Genomic DNA, 23180 nt, shown 5'->3' with positions numbered 1-23180 from the left:
GACGGCGGCCAGGCCTGCTGATGCAGAACCCCACAGAGGAGCCCAGCTCACGCTCCAGGCCGAGAAGCATCTGACGGAAAACATGGAATTCTGCGTTTACTTGGGAGAAAACACAGTCCAGGACATTTCCACGATGCAGGTTTATTGAGCAGGGCAGTAGCTGGTGGCCTTTGGGTTTTCATTAAATTAATATTATGTGACTCATGCTGCTTTCTCGGTGTTATTAGGACTTTATTTCTGAGCCATCATCATGAACTCCCTCTCCACGGCACAGACTTGATTTGAAAGAACCCTAGAGAAACTGCCTGAAATGTCTCTCTGTCCATTTCTCTCAGGCTTAAATGGCGTTGAACCTTTGTTTAATAACATTAAACTCTGCTTTCTCATTCAGCCAGCAGATGTATGAGAACTGACTGTGCGGGTGATGTGGGAGGGTGAAGTCAGGGAGAAAAGCTACCGATGAGCTCCTGTTTTCGGGGATAGCCGTGGAACGACAGACAAGGTGACTCATGACCCTGGAATCCAGGGCCCCGGGATTCACAGGGGGGAGAGGTCTTCCTGCTCTGGGGTGACAGAAGCTCTCATTAAGGAGGTGCTGGGGGATTTGGACGTTCACGGGTGGAGGGAAGGTGCCTTTACAGGAGACATTCGCCGGCACAGCTGCAATCAGTCGGGGAACGTGGATGTGTCTTAGGACGCTCAGCTGCAGGGACAGAAATCCCACTTGACCTGGTGAAGGCAGGAAGAGCCATTTTCGGCTCATGGCATCTACGGGTTGGACCTCCAAACAGTGAAGAGGCCTCTGGAACATCGAGAACCACACACGCCCAAACTACCAGGACTCTTTCTCTCTAATGTTTCTTCAGGCCAGTTCCATCCTCTCTTATATCAAACTGGCTTCAAACACGATAGCAACATGACTGCAAGAAATTCCCATCTTTTATGTACATCCTACACCTTCCAGTACGAGAGAGCGAAACCCCAGGTGTCTGGAACTCAAGCCAAAATATCAGGAGAGGAGAGGACGTAGATGCAGATAGAATAGAAACAAGATTGGCCATGAGTCGGTCCTTGCTGAAGCCGCATATTAAGTTCACGGGGTTTGTTATGCGATGTGGTCCTACTTTTACATACGTTGGAAATTTTCTTTAAATTAAAAAAAAAAAATCCCCAGGCAAGAATCATGTTCACTTGTCTTGATCCAACCTTGGGTCAAGCAAGAGTGAGCAGGACACGTGGTGACGTGAGGACTTGGTGGCTCTGGTGAGAACCTCATGTCTGGGACTATGGGGCAGACAAAAGGGGGTTCCATCTCCAGGGAAAGGGACGGAGGGGTCCCAGGCAAAAGCCCCCCACTCCATGCTGACATCTGATGTTCTGTTACCTGCTTCTCTCCCCTGGGCTCCGGGCCCACACTTCTGAGGATCGGCACTGTCCCGGCCGGATGTCCCGTGGACACCTGTACCCCGATGTGCTCAAAATCAACCTCAGCCACGTCCCAGTCCTGAGGGTCTGCTCCTCCTCCACTGAGATGCTCCAGCCAGAAATTTCTGAGTTGTAGTCGACCAACCCTGTTTCCCCACCCCGGACTCATCTCTCAGCTTTGTGGATTCTACCTCTGACATATTATCTACTTCACCTCGTCCTCCTTACTCCCTGCTCCACGGCCCTGATTCAGAATTCTCCCAGCCTCTCCTGCTCCAGAGCCCACACTGGCTCACGCAACCCCTCACAGCCGCCCACGACACCAACGTAATGACTTTGTTCTGTGCTTCGATGTTGCCTAACGACCCTAAGGCATCACAGCCATTTAAAATCTGGTCTTACGCTGCTTCTAAAGCTCCTTGCCATTTGCACCATTGTACATATCTACACGTATGTACACTTACTCTTTTGCACTTCTACACACGCCCCCTCTTCATTATGAACACGTTGGCCAAATTCGACAAGCTTGAGCTGAAAACCCACCTCCTTGATAAGAAACCTCCTCTGACTTCTCCAGCGGTACTCCCCGTCCCACAGGCTGTCTCAGACCCTCCCAGGGTGGCCCTTCCAATACCACACAGCAGTGACCTTTCCACGTTTGTGCCCTCCTACCCCCACGCAGAGACCCACTTTGAGTTCTGACGAGCGGATCCCTTGTTCGTGATGAGTCAGTATGTTAATACGCTGGAAAGCCACAGTACAGAATAGGCTCTTGATTACGAGGGCTCCCAAAACTCTAGCTCAGCCACCTGTTGACGATAAGACTGATTCAGTCGGCTCCAGTGAAAGGGAACTGTCTCCTGACACAACCCACTCCACTTGTGGTGAGCTCCTGCAAGGTCCTTCCCTCCACTGACCCTTGAATGCTGCTCTCTGCACCTCTGGCCTGGAGCCCGAGCTCTACTCCTTACCACCTCCTGGAGCACTACCAGACTTCACCTGTCAGCTCTTCTGTGCCTCGGGTGAAGTGTCAAATGACCTTTCAAGAGTCCTCAGAGGGCAGGGTTAGAGTCGAGAAGCCTCTGAGCATGGGTCAGCCCGTCTCCATCTCTCTGGGTCTGTGGCTGTGGAGTTGCACGCAACACTCAGGTGTGGTTGGCTTGGGAACGGGACATCAGCAAAGTGTGAGAAGACTCGTGAGTGGTGCGGAGGGCATTCTCGATGCTGCCTCACGTGGTCTAGCTTTTCACCGCAATGCTTGGCAATGCACGATGAAGAACAGAGGAGACGGGTTTGTATTTATCTAAGACTGGGGATTGGCGGTAAGAGGAGGGTGGCAAGGAGAGAACCACTCTGGAAATCCCTTCCACCCAGTCATACCATCTTCCTCCCACCATCGTCTCAGTCCCTTCGTTCCTTGAAGGCTGGGGCATCTCAAGCAAATTTGTTCAGATTTTCTGCTCTACATTATCAGAGTCTATTGATCTGTTGTTTTTTAAAACAAAATGTGCCTTTATTTTTTTTTCTTCTTTTTTTTAAATTAGCATGTAATGTATTACTGGTTTCAGAGGTACAGGCCTGTGATTCATTAGTCTTACATAACACCCAGTGCTCATTACATCACATGTCCTCCTAAATGCTCATCACTCGGTTACACCCCCCCCCCAGCAACACTCAGTTTGTTTCCTATGATTAAGAGTCTCTTATGGTTTGTCTCCCTCTCTGATTTCGTCTTGTTTTATTTTTTCCCTCTCTTCCGCTATGATCCTCTGTTTTGTTTCTTAAATTCCACTTATGAGTGAGATCATATGATAATTGTCTTTCTCTGATTGACTTATTTTGCTTAGCGTAATACCCTCCAGATGTCCATCGATAGATGAATGGATAAAGAAGATGCGGTTCATACACAGAATAGAATATTATTCAGTCATCAAAAAATGAAATCTTGCCATTTGCAATGACATGGATGGAACTAGAGAGTACTAATCTGTTTCTTTAAAAAATCTATCTTTTCTCCTTATTTGACACAGCAAAGAGCAAGGCATTTTTCACATTATTTTCTGAAGAATATGGTCTCAAAACTTGATAGATTAATGATTCTTTTAGTAGAGATTACATGAAAACAAAATAAACCTTATGTCATTAGTTTTTCAAAAATAAAGTGGAGTTTCTAAGTCACCCTTGATCTGGGTTCTGTAAACACGTGAGAGTCAGGCTCCAAGGCCAGGTACCCTGAAGGAAGGGACTGGTCCCTTCACGGGTCTCTACTTAGTTTGGGGGTGAAAGTAGGGATCGGGTGGGAGGATGTGTGAAACTCTCCCTACCTCAATGGATGATCTCAAAGGGGAAGAATAGTTGGAATTAGAGCCGGAGTGATTTGGTAGCCATAAAGAAGAAATTCTGATTGTCAGAGTCTCTAAATAACGCTACAACCAAGCCCAACACCAACATTCTTTGAAACAGCCCCCTGCTGCTTGACTAAGGGAGGAACGCCCCATGGGAGGATTAGGATGGATGTTGATGGCCTGGAGGCAGTGTGACCTGATCAGCAGGGCTTTAGACTGGATTTAGAAGAGGGAGACAGACACCCAGACAGGCCTGGGAAGCCAGCTGGTGTGGAGGACAGGTTTGGCTCACACAGGAGGAGCCCCACGAGGCCCCTGGGAAGGGCGGCTGTGAAGGATGCATGAGCCCGGGCTGCCTGCATAGTAACGCACGCTTCTCCACTAACAACGTGGACTTGAGGTCCTGGTAGAGTATAGTAAATGCAGGCTCATGAGGATAGGGTGACTTGGTGTGATAAGAACGCAAGGTAGGGATACAGGGATTAAAAAGGGCAAACTTTTTTTGTAAATGACCAGTTAGAAGGGAAAGTGGAATAGGGCTCCAGGTGCATAGTGCACAACATGGATTGAGGGCGAGGCACAAGGTCCTGGGGACGAGACGATGTCTGAGACAAACATGATTCCCGCCCTCATGGAGCCTACAGTCTAGTGGGGAGAGTGTAGTAAGTATTGAGAGAAGGTTCTTGTGAGCTAGGGAGTGAGTAACGATGGAAGTTGGGGAGATAAGGGGCTCGGAGGCCATATGAAGGAATTTAGACCTTATCTGGTATCGAGGGACATGATTGAAGGATTTTATGTTTTATAATTGAAGCAGGGACATCATGGTCAAATTTAATGGGCATCAAGAACTAAGTTTCCAGAGACTGGAAACTAAGACAGAAATCTAGGCAAGAAAGGATCATAATTTAGATTAAGGTGGGAATGGATTCAATGACAGGGATTAGAGCTGGCAAAACCCACATCAACTGGAAAAAAATCTAAGATAGTAGCAAAACTGCGGGCTCTGGCTTCTGGACAGTGAGTTTCCACTGAAGTGGGAACATGGGAAGAGGTTCTGGCTCGATGGGGTGGGGGTCAGGGAAGAAACTGAGTTCAGATGCGGACATGCTGAGTAGAAGGGGCCGGGGAGCCCTTGGGGAAGCCTAGGAAGGGAGGAGGAGATGTGGGAAGAAAGGGGACCGCTGTTCAAGACCTGGAAGTTGAGGTCATCCAGCCAGAGGCCCCTCATGAAATCCCGTGTGTGCACTTTGGTCTGTGGCACCGGGCGGGGCCGGTGCCAGTGTCAGCACCAACCCTGTCCAGACTCGCTCCTCAACAACGTTGTTTTAAATAAATAGATCTACACGGGTTCGGTGCTCCGGTGGTTCCAGTCTGCCAAATTAAGAACGTAATTGCCTTATGGGGGACTTGGCAACACATCAAGATCTGAATGGAGCATGAGGAGATCTAATAACACATCCACAAAAGGTAATGTTATTAAACACTGAAGTCCTACTTACGGATTTAGGAATTGTTGACCTTAAAAGTGTATATCCCTCATCCCTGATGGTTATATGTCTTTTGCATCTATCCAGGCTGAAGGAACCCTTGTCCTGGACCCTCACACTCAGATGGATTTGCAGAGGACCCAGTGTCTCAGAACTGCCGATCCACGGCTGAGGTCACATGCCAGAAAGACAGACAAACGTGCTCAGGTCAAGAAGTCCTCTTGACTTGTCAAAACTCGTAAGAATGCATCTCACTGTCTCCTGGGTTTAAGCTGTATCTCAGAAATTAGTGAGATGCAAATTATGTGACCTGCCTGTTTGCATAAGCGGTCCCTGTCATGCTTCAGGGCAGATCTGACACAAGCATCCCATAATTACAGGATAGCTCTGGGGACTGGCTTCAATTAACCAAGCTGCTTCTCAGTTATCATTATATTATCCGTATTTATAGCATTTGACATTTTCACAGTGCTCTTTAATCATATTGTATGTGGGTTGCCTTAATCTAAATCTTTCAACATACTTGGGATACCAGATGTTCCTGTTCTCTGGATCTTCCAGATGGAGAAACAGAGGGTGGACCAGAGTTCCAATGACAGCACCTGAGAGTTACAGTCCCAGGTCACTTGGGCAGGTTTGTGGTGGTTAAGCATTCAAACCAAGGCAAAGGTCCTCTGGGTAAGGTTGTGTAGGGTAATGGGACACTAAGTCTCTGGACTAATGGTGAAAACATACTGTCTTTAGTCAAAGTTCTGAGGACTGGACATGCCTAACCAGAGCAATGGAACGTCTGGCACCTATAGTCTTGGCGACCACCAGCACATCAAGCCAAGAGCTGTCACAAGGCTTCTGATCTCTTATACACTGAGCTAGCTCTGGCGTTTTTGGTCCTTTCTCCCCTGGGTCCAAGAGCTCTTTAGTCTGTCCTGGGTCTTCCACATCTCCCGACTGGACAGTGGAGCTTAGAGCAGGGAAGAGAGGGTTGTCTGTATCTGAAATACAAACATAGGGTTCCACCATCTTCTCCCTGCTTCCCCACCCCCCCCCACACACACAGCTTGAGCACGGACCCTGACTGCAGAGAGTCTGACAAAATTTTGTTCGTGAATGGATACGATTACCACTCTGACTTGCAGCAGCCCTGCAGCAGTACTGGTGCGCGTCCCAGCAGCTCTTGCGGTCACGTCCAGCTCAACGGGCATAACGATGCATGTAGGTACCTGATGTTCTCTGCCCAGCCATCCCCCGAATCTATGGCAGAATCCGTGGAAGGGATACCCCTCTGCCTTTCCATACCTGACTGGAGACACAGTAGCCCCCCTCAAGTCTCCCAGGATTTCCTTCTTTCATCGTAATGCGTCAATCTCATCCCCAAGTTCGCAGATCTGGAAATTATTTGAATGTAGGGCTGGATTTGTTAGAAATATTTTTTGGCACTGCATATGAAACCAACCGAAGGTCATATCATGTGCTGTTTTTTTCTTCTCTTGATTTAATGGTGGACGTGATGCTTAGGTTTTGTTTTTTTAATTGGATGAGTAATTTCAAAGACGAAGAACCTGTCCCGAGATTTCCCTCATAAAGCTCAGGGTTTGATCAAGCACGACAGGCTGGTTTTGTAAATGTCATGACTCAGCAAAGTTCTTTCTCAGTGAACATACGGTCACACATTGTCACATACTCCAAGGCAGCATTTCAAACCTCAGCTTCCCGTGTTAGCCCTTCCAGCCCTGTCCCCCACGCATCCTCCCAGCAGAGAACCACGCAAGCAGCTGAAGAACCCCTCCACCTTCCCTACTTACCCTCTTCAGGTCTTCATCTTCCTGCTCATTTACGACCAACTTGGTGGGCGACCTGTTGTCTTCGGTCAACGCTGGTCCTCTCTTTGTGCTTTTGATTCTCTGTTGTTCTCCCTCTCCTCTCGCTCCGTCAGGCCTCCCCTCCGGACTCTTCAGTTTCTTCTCACTGTGTCCTTCCTCCCTGCCTGCAAAAAGACCAAGCCTTCCTTATCTTAGAAAAGAAACCCCCTTCCCCTGAAAACAAAATAGAGTCCTACATCTCATCTACTATTCACCATCGATCGCTCTAAACCACATTCCACACCCAGGTGTGATCCGGGCAGGGTTCCACCATAATTCATGATCACTCAGAAACTCAGAATGTGATCTGACTTGGAAATAGAGTCTTTGAAGAATTAATTAAGAATCTCTAGAAAAAATCATCATGGATTTAAGGTTGGGTCGACAGCGGGCTCTGACTCTCTTCACCTCCCATTGGTGTGTGGTGATGGCCTCCCACCCACTCTGCCTTCATCCTCCCTGTCCGACCCATCGTTCACACTGCCGCTCCTGGTACAGTTCTAAAACATATGTTACTCTCTGATGGAAAGTCCCAGGTGGTTCCCCACTGTCTGGCCCTGACATTTTTCAATTCCTCCATAATTTAGTCCCAATATCTATAATCTGATTGATGTTATACCTCTTAACCCCACCTGAGTCCCCCCTGGAGCAGCCTTTCCCAACCTTTGTGCCACTATTGACCCCCTCCCCAAGCCTTTTTAGACATTTTTGTTTCCTAATTATCTCATCCCAGGAAATTTTAATAACACAAATAATACTATATATGTGTCATGTTCTGGACCCCTTTGGAGAGCCACAAATCACTGGGATATCTAAAATAGTTTTGCCCCAAAAGCCAATTTTCACACATCCTTGGAGGTGATCTCACTCCACGTCCAGAACTAAGAATGTGTCAGCGAGTGTGAATCAGAATCGGATTTCTTCTCTGAGATGCACGAGCTGTGTGACTACTGAGAAGTTGTTCAAATCCTCTGGTCATCAGAGATCCCCATGCAGACAGTGAGGCCTTCCACGAACGCACCTCACCCACCAGCTTCCCTTCTGTCCATTCCTGTCTCCCTTCCGTCCCTTTCCCGGGGGCCGATGCCAAGAGCACACTGCCTGGTAAACTTCCTGCAGGCTTATCTCTGTCTCAGAGACAGAGTCTGCTTCCTGGGGACAGCGACCAGACAATGTCCTATTTACTGCCTGGCACAGAGGGGCGCCCCGCAAATGGGAATTTTCTCCCTCCAGATTCTGGCCCCCGTCCTTCTTGCCACTTCCACGGCCTGTCCCTACACGCTCTGGATACTCTCTCTTGCTCAAGAGTCACCGTCTTGGAGCCTTTCCCCGGGGTGGAGTGCGAGCACGCCCTGGGCGCCCCCCAGCCTTTCCTGTTGGCCTGCATCTGCGCTTCCCCCGTGCTGGCGCAGACCAGGAACAGCATGGTTGCTGAGTGAACAGACACGTTCTGCCTGCCTCACAGGATGTTCCCTGTGGTCGGAAGCTGGGTCCGCCCTCCTGGTGCCCGTTCCAGATGACAGAACATGCATCGTCTCTGGGTTCCGGGCCCTGCCCCAGAGCTCTCTCTTCTGTCCCATCCAAACCCATTTTTCTTTGCAGCACCACGCTCCAGTTCGGTGAGAGACCACGACAGGGGAGGCTTCGAATGCTTAGACTTTGTACTTAGCTGGTGGCCAGCTACTTCCAATGCTTGGGGAAAACGGTAGGATGAAGAATAAGAAGGTAGCATTAGATTTGGCCAGTAGAGAGTCATGTGAGCGGTGGGCTGCCAGAGGTCGTGGCAGGGACTCCCAACTGAAACTGAAATTTCCTGGGTCCTGGGTCCTGCCCCCAGAGATTGTGACTTATCACTCTGGAGTGTGAGCTGGGCTCTGCAAGTTTGAAGAAATACTCAGTGAGTTTTAATGTGTAGACAAGTCTGAGAACCGCCGGTCTCTGGGGTTACTGACTATCGACAAAGTGGAGGTAGTGAGTAGAGACCACTCTTTCTGAAAGCTCGGCGTGAAGGGATACATATGCCCAGAAGCTTGAGGGATAGAAGGGTGCCAGGAAGGTGACCATTTGTCTGTTTGTTTTCAAGGTGGGGAAACTTGGAAATTTTTGTCAGCTAAAGGAAAGAATCCAGGGCACAGTAGAGATGAAAGTTGATAGAGTGAGAAGTTTCTCAAATAATCCCGGAGGGGATGGGTCGGTGGCAGTAGTGGAGGGATCTGTCTTAGGAGGAGAAACAAACGTATTCTTTGTACTGCATTCTTTGCTTAGAATGACCCCTTGTTCCTTCAAAGCCCAGCTCAGAGCAGGAGTCTACGGGAGCAAATTATTCTGTATTCTTGGAGCACTTTCTACATTTCTGCTGTCATTTTTATAAGGAGGGTTATATAAGATCACGAGAGTCATTTCTGTAGGAATCTTTCTCCCTGACGGCAAGACTGTCCTCATTCGACTTTGTGATCTCTTTGTAAGTCCCGTGCAGTTCCTGGAAAATACTATATTTATTTAGATGAATTACACCCTACCTTTTTACAGAAATGATTTAAGAAAGTTTACAGGGATATGGAAATTTTAATTTAGCATAAAAGTGCGGGTTTAAAAGGGAAGAGGAAAAAATCCTGAGAGGTCACAAAATAGAATAAAAAACAAACCATACTTGCAAAAGATCACCTACATGTCAGCTTTGAAAAGGGCAGCTTGTGGCTCTGAGTTTTCTGGTCCAGCCAATGAAAAAGGATCAAATCTGGACCGTAAAACTCACAGTGGTCATTGGAAGTGAGTGGATAACAGAGGGACAATAGTCACTCAAGTCTTCTTGGCATCAAGCTTCAAAGCAAACTTCTTCCAATGGGTTCTAATAAAGACGACTTTCCATGGCATGATGAAAAACGTCTTTGTTCCCGTTATCTAGTGCATGTAGTAAATTGCTCTGAAGCTTGGCGGCCAAGACGATTTATCAACTCTCATTGTTCTCCTGGGTTGACAGGCTTAGCTAGGTGGTTTCCGCGTGGGGTCCTTCCTAAGGTTGAGTCAGCTGGTGGCCGAGGCTGACAGCATCTGAAGGCTTCTGCTCTCACGGATCGGCCTGGGATGGTTGGAGGGGCGGCAGGGGTGGGGTTGGGGGGGAGGTCTGACGTCTCTCCACGCAAAGCAGAAGCTTCCTCACAGCATGGCAGCCGGCTTTCCCCAAAGGAAACGGATCAAGACAGTCAGACAGAAGCTGGGAGGCTTCTTGGACTCCAGCCTGGGAAGGCTCAGGATCACGTCTACCCTGTTCTTCTACTCAGAGCACACGCAGGCGAAACCGAATTCAAGGGGCTGCAGGAACAGAAAGCGTCGCGGGCTGGGAAGCCGGAGCTGGTGATTAAGAAGCTGCAGACTGGGGGCAGAAGGAGGCCCAGGCCGCCTCCACCGGTGGGCGCTCCCCGCTCAGTCTGCGGACCTGAAGACCAGGGTCATTTTGATGGAAGTCGCAGTTTCAGTACGCACACACAAAGGAAGTCGAGTCACAAGACTTCTCACTCCAGAAGCCCAGGAAGGGGGGAGGGTGCGGCGGTGTCGGACGGCTGGAGTTCAAGCCTGCGCAAGGGTTTGCCTTCCCAACCTTTGAGCTCTTACCAGTTCACAACGTACTTTTTCCTAAGAGGTATGGTCACTCCCCTTTCTGAACTAGAGTTCAGGGAAGTAATCCGCCCAAGGTGGCGACACCGGGACTCCAATCCCGATCTGTCCCACGCGCAGTCCTGGGCTGCTACTCCGTTGAACCAAGCTGCTGCTCACCCCACTGCACTGAACCATAGAAAAGCAGTTTTTAAAAAGGACGAGATCTGGATTTCTCAGCTCTACTGATTTGAACAGCTGCTCGATAACGTTTTGTTAAATATTTGATCTAACCAGGGACGGGACCCAGCAAAGTGGGCACAGCAGAGGGACAACAAAGATGGTGGGGGTGCGTATGAAGGTGCCAACAAGAAAATGATTGCCACGAGTTACCGTCCATTAGGCCATTCTGGGAGGTCTGGCGGAGGAAGGGGTGGGCAACGAGAGAATGTGGAAAAGGTTCAGCGGGAGGGAAGGAAAGGGGCAGAAGAAGAGGAACTTGAGGCTGGGAAGGGAACTTCACCCTCCAGGAATGACAGAGTGCCACGCGATGCCAAGGTCCAGGGGGTGACATCGTTTGTGAGTAGTTGAGTAGAGAAGCGGGAAGAGTCAGTAAACATGAGTCAACAGAGGACTGTGAGTCCAGGCTCTTGGTCGGGAGTGCTGTCCCTGGCACTGAGCCCCAGCTTCATCATCAGGGAAAGGAAGTCAGAGAAGGGTGGAGAGGGAGGGAGGATGGGAGGCAGTGCAAGAAACAGCATAGACAGGAAGAGCATTCCTGGGCCAGGCACGTACCAGCCCCAAGAAAGGTCCCACAATCAGATATGCAGACTCCAAAGGAAAAAGAAGAAAAACAGGTCCTCCGGGATCTCATCTGTCTTTGTATTTGCTGCATTTCTGGTGCATAGTAGGTCTTAGGAGAGCTGGCTGATCTCCACTGTGTTAATGTTGCCTTATCGCCATGTGAATGGAGCAGTACTTCAACTTTGAGATGCTGATTTGTGAAGTATCTTAAAACATCTAGAACATCTTCATTACCCTAAAGTACTTTCTTTCCTCTTTCTTTTTCCTGTTTGGCTTTAAAAGACCTTTATTATTCCCTCCTAATTATAAAAATAATACATGCCCAGAATATACACAGACACCAGAAAAGAACAACCAACCAAATCAAAACAAAATCTCTATAATCTCACTGGCCAGGAACAGTCCTCCCCCCCACCCCAGGCTTAAACTTTTAAAGTACATTTACATCTTGTACCTATCTTGTGCTCTGTGTTTATTCAAACTATTACAGATATTTTCCTATGATACTAAATGCGGTCCTTCAATTTCTGTTTCAATGGCACACATCAGTCCATTGTCCGAACATGCTATCACTTACTTCAGGCTTTGATGTGGCCCAGTTTTTTTCTCTTTGCTATTATAAACTAGGCTGTCATAAACATCCTACTATTTAAAAATCTATGTGCAAAACAACTTATTTCCTTAGGCTACATTCCAACCAGAATTACTTGACTATAGATGTGGTATGCTTTTAAGTCTTAATATGTATTGTCAAGTTTCCTTCTAGAAAATGATATCAATTAACACTCCCACCAGAAGGTTGTGGATCAGAGTGCTTCCTTTTCCACATCATGTCCAACAGAGTACTAAAAGTCTTCAACCCTTTAAAAAATTTTTTTGGATCAATTTAAGAAGGTTAAAAATACATTTTTAAAATATGCTTTTTAAAAACTAAGGAGTCTGGGCGCGCCTGGTGGGCTCAGTCGGTTGAGCGTCTGCCTTCGGCTCTGGTCATGATCCTGGGGTCCTGGCTTGAAGCAGGCTCCTTGCTCAGCGGGGAGCTTTTTTTTTCCATATAGTTCCTATTGATCACTTTAATAAAATGCTTGTCCAACGTATTTTGCCCCTTTTCCCTGTTGGGGTGGTTTTCAAAAATTTTTTTTAAATAAAAATTTTTTTCTTTTTTTTAAGCCGGCTCCATGCCTAGTGCAGAGCCCAACTCGGGGCTTGAACTCAAGACCCTGAGATCATACCCTGAGCTGAGATCAGGAGTCGGATGCTTAACTGACTGAGCCACCTGGGTGCCCCGGGGTTTTATTTTTAATGAACTTATAGCAAATATTTTTGCCTAGTTCTTCAGAATTCTGAAGATTAAAGGATGTACATTTTTTAGTATGGAGAATCTCAAACTTTTGTCTAAAATAGAGAATAACACATCACAGCCTCATGTGCCCATCAACTCATCACTGAAATGCCTCAATTATCAAGTCACTGCTCATAAGCTTCGTGTATCTCTCCTCCTCTCCTCTTTCCCAGAGGATTTTTTGGCAGCATATCCCTCCACATCACATCATCTCTAGATGTTTCTGTATTTAGAAGACTGAAAACTTATGTAGTCAAGTCACTGATTTTTTTCTTTGGTGGCTTCTGCCTTTGATACTATGCTCAACATAATGTAAATTTTCATTTCTGTTTTCCAGTTGTCTTTTGGTTTCGTGAAAAACGTCCTTAATTTTTTGATCCATCAAAATTGAATTTTATCTTTTTTGGTTTTTTTTTTTTGGTTGTTGTTTTTTTTTTTTTAAGATTTTATTTATTTATTCGACAGAGATAGAGACAGCCAGCGAGAGAGGGAACACAGCACGGGAGTGGGAGAGGAAGAAGCAGGCTCCCAGCAGAGAAGCCTGATGTGGGGCTCGATCCCAGAACGCCGGGATCACGCCCTGAGCCGAAGGCAGACGCTTAACCGCTGTGCCACCCAGGCGCCCCCGAATTTTATCTTTTTTGAAATATTTAACCAGTGATTGAATGAATTAATATATCCCCACTGATCTATCAACTTAATCATATGGTAAATACTTATAAACAGCGAGGTCATTTTGGTTTCTCTCCTTGGTCTTACGCTGGTATTACTTTTCTTTTTTGGTGTTACAATTTTTTTTTTAAGATTTTTATTTATTTATGTGACAGAGAGACAGCCAGCGAGAGAGGGAACACAGCAGGGGAGTGGGAGAGGAAGAAGAAGGCTCCCAGCAGAGGAGCCCGACGTGGGACTCGATCCCGGAATGCCAGGATCACTCTCTGAGCCGAAGGCAGACGCTTAACAACTGCGCTACCCAGGCGCCCTGGTGTTACAATTTTTTTAAGTATGCATTTGGTATTTGTTATTATAAGTTCCCTACAGATTGTTATATTATTATTATAAATAATACTACAGATTAATCATTCATGTGCACTGTTTTAATGTGTAGCTATCCAAAATTCTGGGGGAAAAAAAACCCTTAAAATTAATGCCATGATATTATTATCACCTTCAAATTCGATTTGCAAGCTCCACATATAAAAGGCCATTCCCACTTAAAAAAATTACTTGGGGCGCCTGGGTGGCTCTGTCGTTGGGCGTCTGCCTTCAGCTCAGGTCAGGATCCTGGGGTCCTGGGATCGAGCCCCGCATTGGCCTCCCTGCTCAGCGGGGAGCCTGCTTCTCCCTCTCCCTCTCCCACCCCCCCTGCTTCTGTTCCTTCTTTCGCTGTCTCTCTGCCAAATAAATAAAGAAAATCTTTAAAAAATAATAAAATAAAATAAAAAATTAAAAAATTACTTAACATCATCTATTACATCTTTGCATCGTTTAAAAAAGTGATTAGAAATTACCAGCAATTGAATTCCAATCAGTTGACAGAGACATTTTGAGCTCTAGGACTTAATGTTTGGTGCTGATTACACTGGGTGGAACCAGACGGACTCAGTCCCTATCTTGAGTAGTTTACCAAGTCCGAATTGTGTGATCAGTTTCAGGGGTGCTGGGCCTCCTGTTAGGAATCCAGGAACAGACTAACACCAAAGGCAGGTCTGAAGACAGTCATCCAGGCAACGGCTGGAACTGTGAAAACACTTATCTGTGGGTGGTTGGTGTTTTATTTCTTTCAATCCTTATCTCAGGCACTGCTTTCTCAGCATTTCGTGGCTCTATGAGGTCTCCCCAGCTGGATTCCAGTGACCTCATTTACAACACTTTTGATAAGAGCCCTCCGGCTGAAAAGGGGTTCTGGGAAAAGATATTTTGCCTCCCAAAGCTCTTCTCTGAATGGCAGGCCCCCTCCCCAATGAACACTGGCACAAGTTCCCTGGGATAGCCTCAAAGGATCATTTCTGCTATTTTTTCCAAAATTTTAAGCTTTTATTTTTTTCACATTTCAGATGTGCTGGTTTACTAGAGATCTCCTGCAAAATCTACCCCACCTTCGGTCGTACTTCAGTTTTTCTCCGGGAATAAGCAGGATCCAGGCATAACTACTCCACTGTCGAACGACACGATCCTCTTTGTCCTTATTGAGAAAGCAGGTGAGGACAGCGTAAGATCTTTGGCTTTTAATTTCTGAAGTGTATTCCTACTACATCAGGCACAGGTAACAAAATATCCAAGTACAACGACGAAGCGGTTTATCTTTCTCACCTGACGAGAACCCCAGACACAGGCGGGCCGGGCAGCTACTGAACATTGCCATGAAGCCTCTGGACTCCCACCTCTCGTCCACCATCTTCGCTATGAAATTCACTCTCATGGTTGCAAGGCAGCTGCTGTGGCTCCAGTAATTCCTGCAAGCCCAGGAGCGGGAAGAAAGGGAGGGGGCGAAGGCCAACATTCCAGATGAGTCTGGCTGTGTTAAGTCTTTCCCCCCCAGAGTTCCGCACTTAGAGACTATTGGCCGGAACCCAGTCAGGCGGCCATTCTCACAGCGGGGCAGGGGGAATGCCGGTGTCTCTGAACTGGGAGCATTGTCACCCAGAACAAAACCCCAGCTCTGTGAGTATGCCCGATGGGGGTGGGGGGTGCCACAGCTCCTTAGCCAGAGGACAGGCACAGGCTGGCAACGCACTGCGATGCTGGTGCTGGCTACGATTGCTCTTATCTTCCTCACATCCTGCACTCTGATAGTGACAGGCAAGCCAGCAGAAACGGGCTTGTCTCTTGGTGCACTCACCAAATCACCCATCCATTCTTTAATTTTTCAATTTAATTAATATTTACTGAGCATTCTCTCCCTGCCTGACATGGGGCGGGGGGCGGGGAGCAGTGGTGACCACAATACACTCCTTCCTTGCCTTCACAGAGAATCTACTCCTAAATTAAAACAGGCCCTGTGTTTGAGATTTCTCTTTTATCGTCCATCTACGATTCATGCTCGAAGCTTATGACCAGTTAAAAATGATCATATTCTCCTCTACACTGTTGACGGTTTCACTTTTATAAACTGAGATCTGGAGCGACTCGATGTCGGGCGGATTAACATGGAAGAAAAGTTCGGGAAAAGTTCCGCGTGGAAGGGGCCAATAATGACAAACCGGCACATTCGGCTCCTGGGAATATCGCTCAGGTGACCAGTCCTGGCTGGTTTAGCAGGGTGTAGTTGTGCTGACTTGTAGAACATTCTCGGAGCTTCTTAAGGGCTGGAGGGGCTGGGTCTTGCCACCTTTGCATTCCCCAGATCAGCTCAGTGACTGACTCCTGATAAGTACCTAGTAAATACTTTTGCTGACCCAAACTCAAAGTTAGACCTTTCTCTACTAGCAGGTGAGGACTCACATAGAAATTTTTTAAGGTCAAAACAAACAGCTAGTAATCTCTGACCTTTGCATTTTATAGGGAAAATGTATTCTTTCTGTGTTGCATGTGGAAGTTTTCCAGTCGATACGCCAAGGCACTCGGCTACATCAGCTGTGCATGGTTAGAGGTGTGCTGAGGTATGGAACCCCTTAGGCCTGGGGAGGCCGAGCCCCGGGGCAGCACAACCTTTACCATGTCTCTGTGTCGCACGAGGTGAAAAGGGTTTGGTAGCTCTGCTCTGCGGAACCCAACTTTAGGGTCTCAATTTAATATTCATACAACCTGAGCCAGCACAGCTTTCTGAGGAAAGGTGGCCCTTTCACCCACCTCCGTGTCCCTTCTAAAAGCCAAGCTTTTAGGTACTTACTTATTTGTGCACTGGTATTTTTTTTAAAAGATTTTATTTATTTATTTGACAGAGAGAGAGACAGCCAGCGAGAGAGGGAACACAAGCAGGGGGAGTGGGAGAGGAAGAAACAGGCTCATAGCAGAAGAGCCTGATGTGGGGCTCGATCCCAGAATGCCGGGATCAGGCCCTGAGCCGAAGGCAGACGCTTAACGACTGCACCACCCAGGCGCCCCTGTGCACTGGTATTCTACTGCAGGACCCTCCACGAATCCTTTGTGGAACGAGGCAGGGTATCAGTAATTATCTGGCTTTTTAATTTTCCTGACAATGTTTAACACTGCCCCAGGCCACCTGGAGCACTGAGCCTGTCTTTTTCGTCAGCCATGGAGAGGACACCTCCTTGGGACTCTCATCACAGCACCCTGATGGGCACCGCACCCTACTCAACTACTGTCAAGACAGGTCAGAGCAGTGGTATTTGAGGAAGATGAAGGGGCCCACTAGACACTCTTTTGTCTCAGTTCCCCAAGTTCTCTTCCTATTCTGACTTAGATTAGGGGATAAAATACTGGGCTATCACCTTAGCTCCCCCACGCAAACACCAGCACTGAGCCAAGACTGAAGATGCTCTCCTTAGCTTTTATGGGGAGTTGATTTTTTTTTCTTCAAAGGCATGTGAAAAACTGTTCTGAATCTTCTCGGAAGGCCCTAATTAGACTGTAAGGTACTGGTGAGAAGGGACTGTCTTACTCATCTCTAACTGTTGCACAAAGTCTTGGGTGCTGTAAGCATAAAAAACATGACCTACGTATACACAGGACTGAACGCAAGAAACAAACTAGATGTCCAAGCAAAGTACACAGAAGTGTCCTTGAGGAATAAACCTTTTTAAGGAAGGGAGCCCCATCCTGTGAAGTTAAAATGTAAAACTTCACCAGGTGTGAGTAACTTTAACAGAGACTAAGAAATACTTAGCAGGATTTACCCACCAGGTTTTCTCTAAGTTTTTGCATCATTCAAAAACGTCCAAAAATACTTCGGCAAGAAATGGTCTTTTAAAACCAGGCCCTGGAGGGTATTGTAATCTGAATAGCAAATTCATCTGGTTGAGGGGTGCTCAAAAACACTCTTTTAAAAGCCACAACAAAAGTGACAATTCTCAGGACATCTGTTAGGACAACAGGTCCAGCCTGGCCATGCTGCCAACTTCCAGGTCTCTAACCGTCCTGCTGGCAGTCCGGGAAGGGGATCGTCTGTCAGTTCCTGAAAGGACGCTCAGCAGCCAAATCAGGAGGCAAAACGGAAATACCGAGGGCTCCGTGGCCTTGGTAGCAGGGCACGCTCAGTTTCAGGCATTGAGAGTTATGTCTGAAAAAATTTCACTTAAAGGTGAATGCCAACATTACAGTGGATTTAAGTCATGGTAAGACAGCTTTCATGATGAGGACCACTTAAAAATCTTGGACCCAAGACCAGTCTAAAGAAACTAGCCCACCTAGAAAATCCGCCGCACGCGGGACCAGAACTGACAACATCACACGGTCCGCGGGTAGGTGTGGAGCGACCCTGGCTGACTCCTACAGACACAGGGACACCCCAAAGGCCCAGTCATGCGCCTAGGAAGGTAACACGGTTGTTCCCTATGCAGAAACAACCTACTGTAATGGGGACACACAGCGCTGACTGCTCTGATCCCCAACAGCCGACCCCTTACGGTGCTGAGACGTGAGGAAGAGGCAGTTCACAAACACACCAAAGCCAGGTATTTCAGGTACGCGTCCATGCTTCTGACCCATTGATGTTCCTTTCAGTAGATTCCCTCCATCCACGACCGAACCTGGATTTAGAGAAGGGAGAGAGGCGTGAGGGGAACAGCTCGATGCGGGAGGATGCCCTCGCCACTTGCACTGTCCCTTCCGGGGATCGGCCCAGCTGCCCAGTACAGACCCCGAAGGAGGCAGGGGCGTCCCGGGGAGGTGCGGCTCCTTTGGGCCCCTGTGCGTCCCGGGTCGGGCGCGCGCTCCCATGGCCGAGCAGGTGCCCGCGCCCCCTCCAGGCTCCCCCATGGGGTCGGCCCAGCTGCCCGCGAGCAGACCCCGGAGCAGGGGCGTCCCGGGACCCTGCGGTTCCTCTGGGCTCCCGGGCGTCCCGAGGACGGGCGCGCGCTCCCCGGGCCCGGCAGGTGCTCGCGGCCGCGGAGGGAGGGGGCGGCGGGGAGCCCCGCCCAGGTGCCGGGCTCCGCGCCGAGTCCCCGCGGGGGCGCCGGCGCGCGGTAACCCGGAAGTGGCGGCGGCGGCGGGCGCGCGGGGGCGGGGGCGGCGCGCTGGAGCCATGGCCGCCGCCGCCGGCTTTGTGTGCCGCGCGCGGGCCCCGGCCGCCCGCGCCTCGCCCTGGCCGCGGGGCCGCCGCTGACCCGCCCCGGCTCGGAGCGCCGCGCCCGCCGGGCCGGCCCCGCCTCCCGCCCTCCCCGCCCCGCCTCCCGCCTCCTGCCGCCGGGCGGGCGGGCCGCAGCCGCCCTCCGCGCTCGCTCGCCCGCGTCCTCGCCCGCGCCCGGCCGCCGGCGGCGGGGCTCCAAGCCGCCCCGATGCCCGAGCCAGGCCCCAGGATGAACGGCTTCTCGCTGGGCGAGCTGTGCTGGCTCTTCTGCTGCCCGCCCTGCCCGAGCCGCATCGCCGCCAAGCTGGCCTTCCTGCCGCCCGAGCCCACCTACACGGTGCTGGCGCCCGAGCAGCGCGGCCCCGGCGCGCCCGCCCCGGCCCCGGCCGCCGCCGCCACCGCCGCCGCCGCGGCCCAGCCGGCGCCGCAGCAGCCCGAGGAGGGCGCGGGCGCGGGGCCCGGCGCGTGCAGCCTGCACCTGAGCGAGCGCGCCGACTGGCAGTACTCGCAGCGCGAGCTGGACGCCGTCGAGGTCTTCTTCTCGCGCACGGCCCGGGACAACCGGCTGGGCTGCATGTTCGTGCGCTGCGCGCCCTCCAGCCGATACACGCTGCTCTTCTCGCACGGCAACGCCGTGGACCTGGGCCAGATGTGCAGCTTCTACATCGGCCTCGGCTCGCGCATCAACTGCAACATCTTCTCCTACGACTACTCGGGCTACGGCGTCAGCTCGGGCAAGCCCTCCGAGAAGAACCTGTACGCCGACATCGACGCCGCGTGGCAGGCGCTGCGCACCCGGTGAGTCCGGCGGGGGTCGCCAGGCCCGGCCTGCGGCCGCGTGAGGGGGGAAGGGAGGCGGGCAGCGGCCCCCTGGGGACCTGTGGGGCGGCCGGCGGGGAGAGGGGCCCTTCCTCCGGGCTGTGCGCCAGCAGAGTGTGACCCTCCCCTCCCCCCGCCCCCAGGCCGCTGTGGATTCGCTTTTCTTCTCCATCCCTGGCCTTCTCCCACCCCCTCCCCAAATCCCACCAGCTCTCAGGTTCCCAGTGAGCTCAGACTGGGGGGACTTGCCTGTTCAGACACGCCTAGGTGCCACCGGCCCACCGGCTAGGTCCTCTGTGGCTTTGGTCACCGCGAGTGGAGGCGTGGGGGTGGCTTAAGTGCTGGGCAGAAACAACTTGGTTGGCGCTGAGTTTGTGTGAGCTGGCAGCCAGAGCCTGAAGGTCCGCAGACTGAAGTGACCTTGGGCAAGGCACAGGAGCCTCTGGACCTCGGGCTCCTCTACTGTATAATCCAGGGGCAAGATGGCATGACTTCCAAAGACTTTCCTCCGGTTGTAAAGGGCTCTGAGGGGCCCCGGGTGGGCAGCCCTGGAGGCAGCTGGAGGGGCGCATGGTGTGAAGTTTGTGTCCGGGGGTGGGGGGGGCAGAGCAGCTGGCACTGTGTGGGCAGGAAGGAGCTGGTGGCTGTTGCCCAGGCACTTCCACAGAGCCTCAGAAAGAAGCCCAGGATGAGTTTGAATCTCACCTGGTAGGGTTTGGGGACGCTTGACCTTGAATGAGCATTCACAGAAGGACTGGAAAGTATTTAGGGAGGGAGGGCGGGCCTTTGATGTACAAAGCCCAAATGGCCAGCCTGGTTCCTGGGTCAGAAAACTGGAGTTTTACACTGGAGGAGATAATGCTAAGTGAAATAAGTCAAGCAGAGAAAGACAATTATCATATGGTTTCTCTCATCTATGGAACATAAGAACTAGGAAGATCGGTAGGGGAAGGAAGGGATAAAGAAAGGGGGGGTGATCAGAAGGGGGAATGAAGCATGAGAGACTATGGACTCTGAGAAACAAACTGAGGCCTTCGGAGCGGAGAGGGGTGGGGGAATGGGATAGACCGGTGATGGGTAGTAAGGAGGGCACGTATTGCATGGTGCACTGGGTGTTATACGCAACTAATGAATCATCGAACTTTACATCAGAAACCAGGGATGTACTGTATGGTGACTAACATAATATAATAAAAAAACATTAAAAAAAAAGAAAAAAGAAAACTAGAGTTTTAGTCTCAACTTAGGCACACGTCTGGCAAGTGCACAAGTCACATCACCTGCTCTGGTGTTGGTGTTTGTGACTTTTCCCCACCTGCCCCAGAGCGATGGTGAAAGTGCCTGAGATCATGCCTAGAATGCCATCTGATTTCTCCCACAGGTTAAGTGCGATTGGCACAGTTCTGGCAATGGGCACTTCCATGTTTTTATCTACAGTGCGTTTGCTTGGCTATGCACATGGCCAACACGAATGATTCTGTCTCCTGTTCATGCCTAGGCTCATAAATTACCCTTTGCGTTTCTGGGAAAATGCCTTCTCCAACAGGAAGGTATTTAGGATTTGATATACATTGGTACTTGCTTTCTCTTGGGGTCCGGAAGGACTTCACGGAGATGACGGTTTTTCGAAAGTGGTTTGGGCAGGTGAGAGCGTATCGTACGCAGACTCACTGAGTCAGAATCTACGAGTAGTTGAAAGCCACCTGTTCCAGGAAAGGGTTTCAAAACTAGGTGTCCTGTACAATCAGTACATTGCTACAGTGTACTGTTGATAAAGGTACTAAGAATAAGAGTTGGCACTAAAGCTTTTAAAAAATGAACCATTGAAATCGTACTTTGAGTATCAAGATGTGAGAATTTCTGTGGACCATTGTTCCAATGTGTGCGTGACTACATTAGAACGAAAGCCTTTCAGATCGGAGGCTAGCCCTTTGCCCTGAATATACAGGGGTGGCTGTTACGAAATAGGCTAGGTGTCGTTTCCTGGAGACTTTTGTCATACTTAGTTTAATTAAAGGCATTGTTTTTGGATAAACACTTCGATTTTGGAACATCTGATGATAGATCTAAATTTTGCCTACCATTTAATTAATTTTATAGCAGAATTCATATCTCGACTGATTCACACATCTGTAAAATGGGGCAGAATTTAAAGGCTACGAATGAGAGTCTTAGAATTTGAAGAAACTTACAGATCGTCTTGCCCTGTGCTTTTCAAGTATGTGGAAGGTGACTGCACAGTAACACATACAGGTCCCGTCTCGATCAAGCACACACATCTACGTCATATCTCTCTGTACACGTCTTTATTCGAAGCGAATGTTTCACAAACCCCTATTTTTTCTATGGGCAATGTGCATGGCATAATATATTCTATTTCATATTTGAAAAAAGAAGAAGAAGAATGCGGTTGCTAGCCACTGAATTTATTTCCTAACTTCTGGACGCCTCTCTTGTGCACCTGCCTCGTCTGAGCGAGGCCCGGGGAAGGCCATCTCACGGTGGGCCAGCAGCAGGTCTCCTGGCCGCTGCTTTCACACTCTTCCCGCTACACCAGGTAGTCCTATTTATCAGATTTCTCAAGAGGGGCATTTATGTGTGTCAGTTATTCTAATAACATAGGAGTTACCCGATTCTGAAGCCAGTCCGTCCCCTCACTGCCTTCCTTCAGCCGACTGTCTTATTCTCTCTGGTTCTCCTGCCTTCACCTTGCCTGGAAGGTGCCCTGTTCTTTGCCTGTTTACAGCTCTGTTCAGGTTCTTGCCAAGGCAGGAGTGCCTCCCACTGCAGGTACCCATTGCGTGGCTGGGCCGGACCCCCTTTTCCACCTTCTTCCCCCATGTCTTCTTTGGGGATCTCTCTTCTGAACTCCTGGTTCACCGCACTGCTCACGATCCAGCGTGATGGGACACGCTGCCTTGTCCTGCGCGGTCTCTATCTCTATGCTCAGGCTGTACCCCCAGAGCGCCTAGCCCCGTGCTTGCCTCCCTCCTCGTGCCTACCTCTAGCCTCGTGTGTGCCCATCTCCTGTGTCGGAAATACTCGATCCTGACCGGATCCTGATTGGATTTAGAGACCCTTTGTGTTCCTGGGTACCTGGTACTCAGCCTCTTGACCTGCACTTATCATTCTTTTTTACTGTGTCCTATTATTTAATGGTCTTTCTCACTAAATTGAAAGTCCCTTGAGGAAGGGAGTCTATGTCTTCCCTATGCCCAACAATGCCTTTAAATAATAATAGGTACACGTTTAATGTTTGTTTAATGAATTCCACTTATGGATGCCCTGTAAGTCAATAAACGACATAAATGTAGT

The 23180-nt window shown here is 49.6% G+C and overlaps 1 protein-coding gene and 1 long non-coding RNA gene across 3 annotated transcripts in view; one reads left to right on the top strand and one right to left on the bottom strand.

Moving 5' to 3' along the window:
- Positions 1-14414: 14414 nt before the first annotated feature.
- On the bottom strand, positions 14415-18889 carry LOC130541953 (uncharacterized). 2 transcript variants are annotated; one of them, XR_008956099.1, is made up of 4 exons: positions 18618-18889; positions 18424-18507; positions 15170-15312; positions 14415-15041 (listed from the first exon to the last, which is right to left on the bottom strand). It is a non-coding gene; the product is annotated as an uncharacterized LOC130541953 (long non-coding RNA). The 2 variants fall into 2 exon arrangements; XR_008956098.1 differs by having other exon boundaries at positions 18424-18889.
- A 307-nt stretch (positions 18890-19196) lies between these two features.
- The window catches only part of ABHD17C (abhydrolase domain containing 17C, depalmitoylase), a 46300-nt gene continuing 42316 nt past the window's right edge, over positions 19197-23180 (top strand). The window contains exon 1 of the mRNA XM_044388330.3: positions 19197-19844. Coding sequence (XP_044244265.2) covers positions 19255-19844 — 590 coding nt within the window. The 5' untranslated portion in view covers positions 19197-19254. The remainder of the gene's footprint in view (positions 19845-23180) is intronic.

This window comes from Ursus arctos, unplaced genomic scaffold (genome assembly GCF_023065955.2).
Source record: "Ursus arctos isolate Adak ecotype North America unplaced genomic scaffold, UrsArc2.0 scaffold_28, whole genome shotgun sequence".
NCBI lineage: Eukaryota > Metazoa > Chordata > Mammalia > Carnivora > Ursidae > Ursus > Ursus arctos.
Note: the sequence above shows the minus strand (reverse complement) of the source record. Positions and strands in the feature narration are given on the sequence as shown.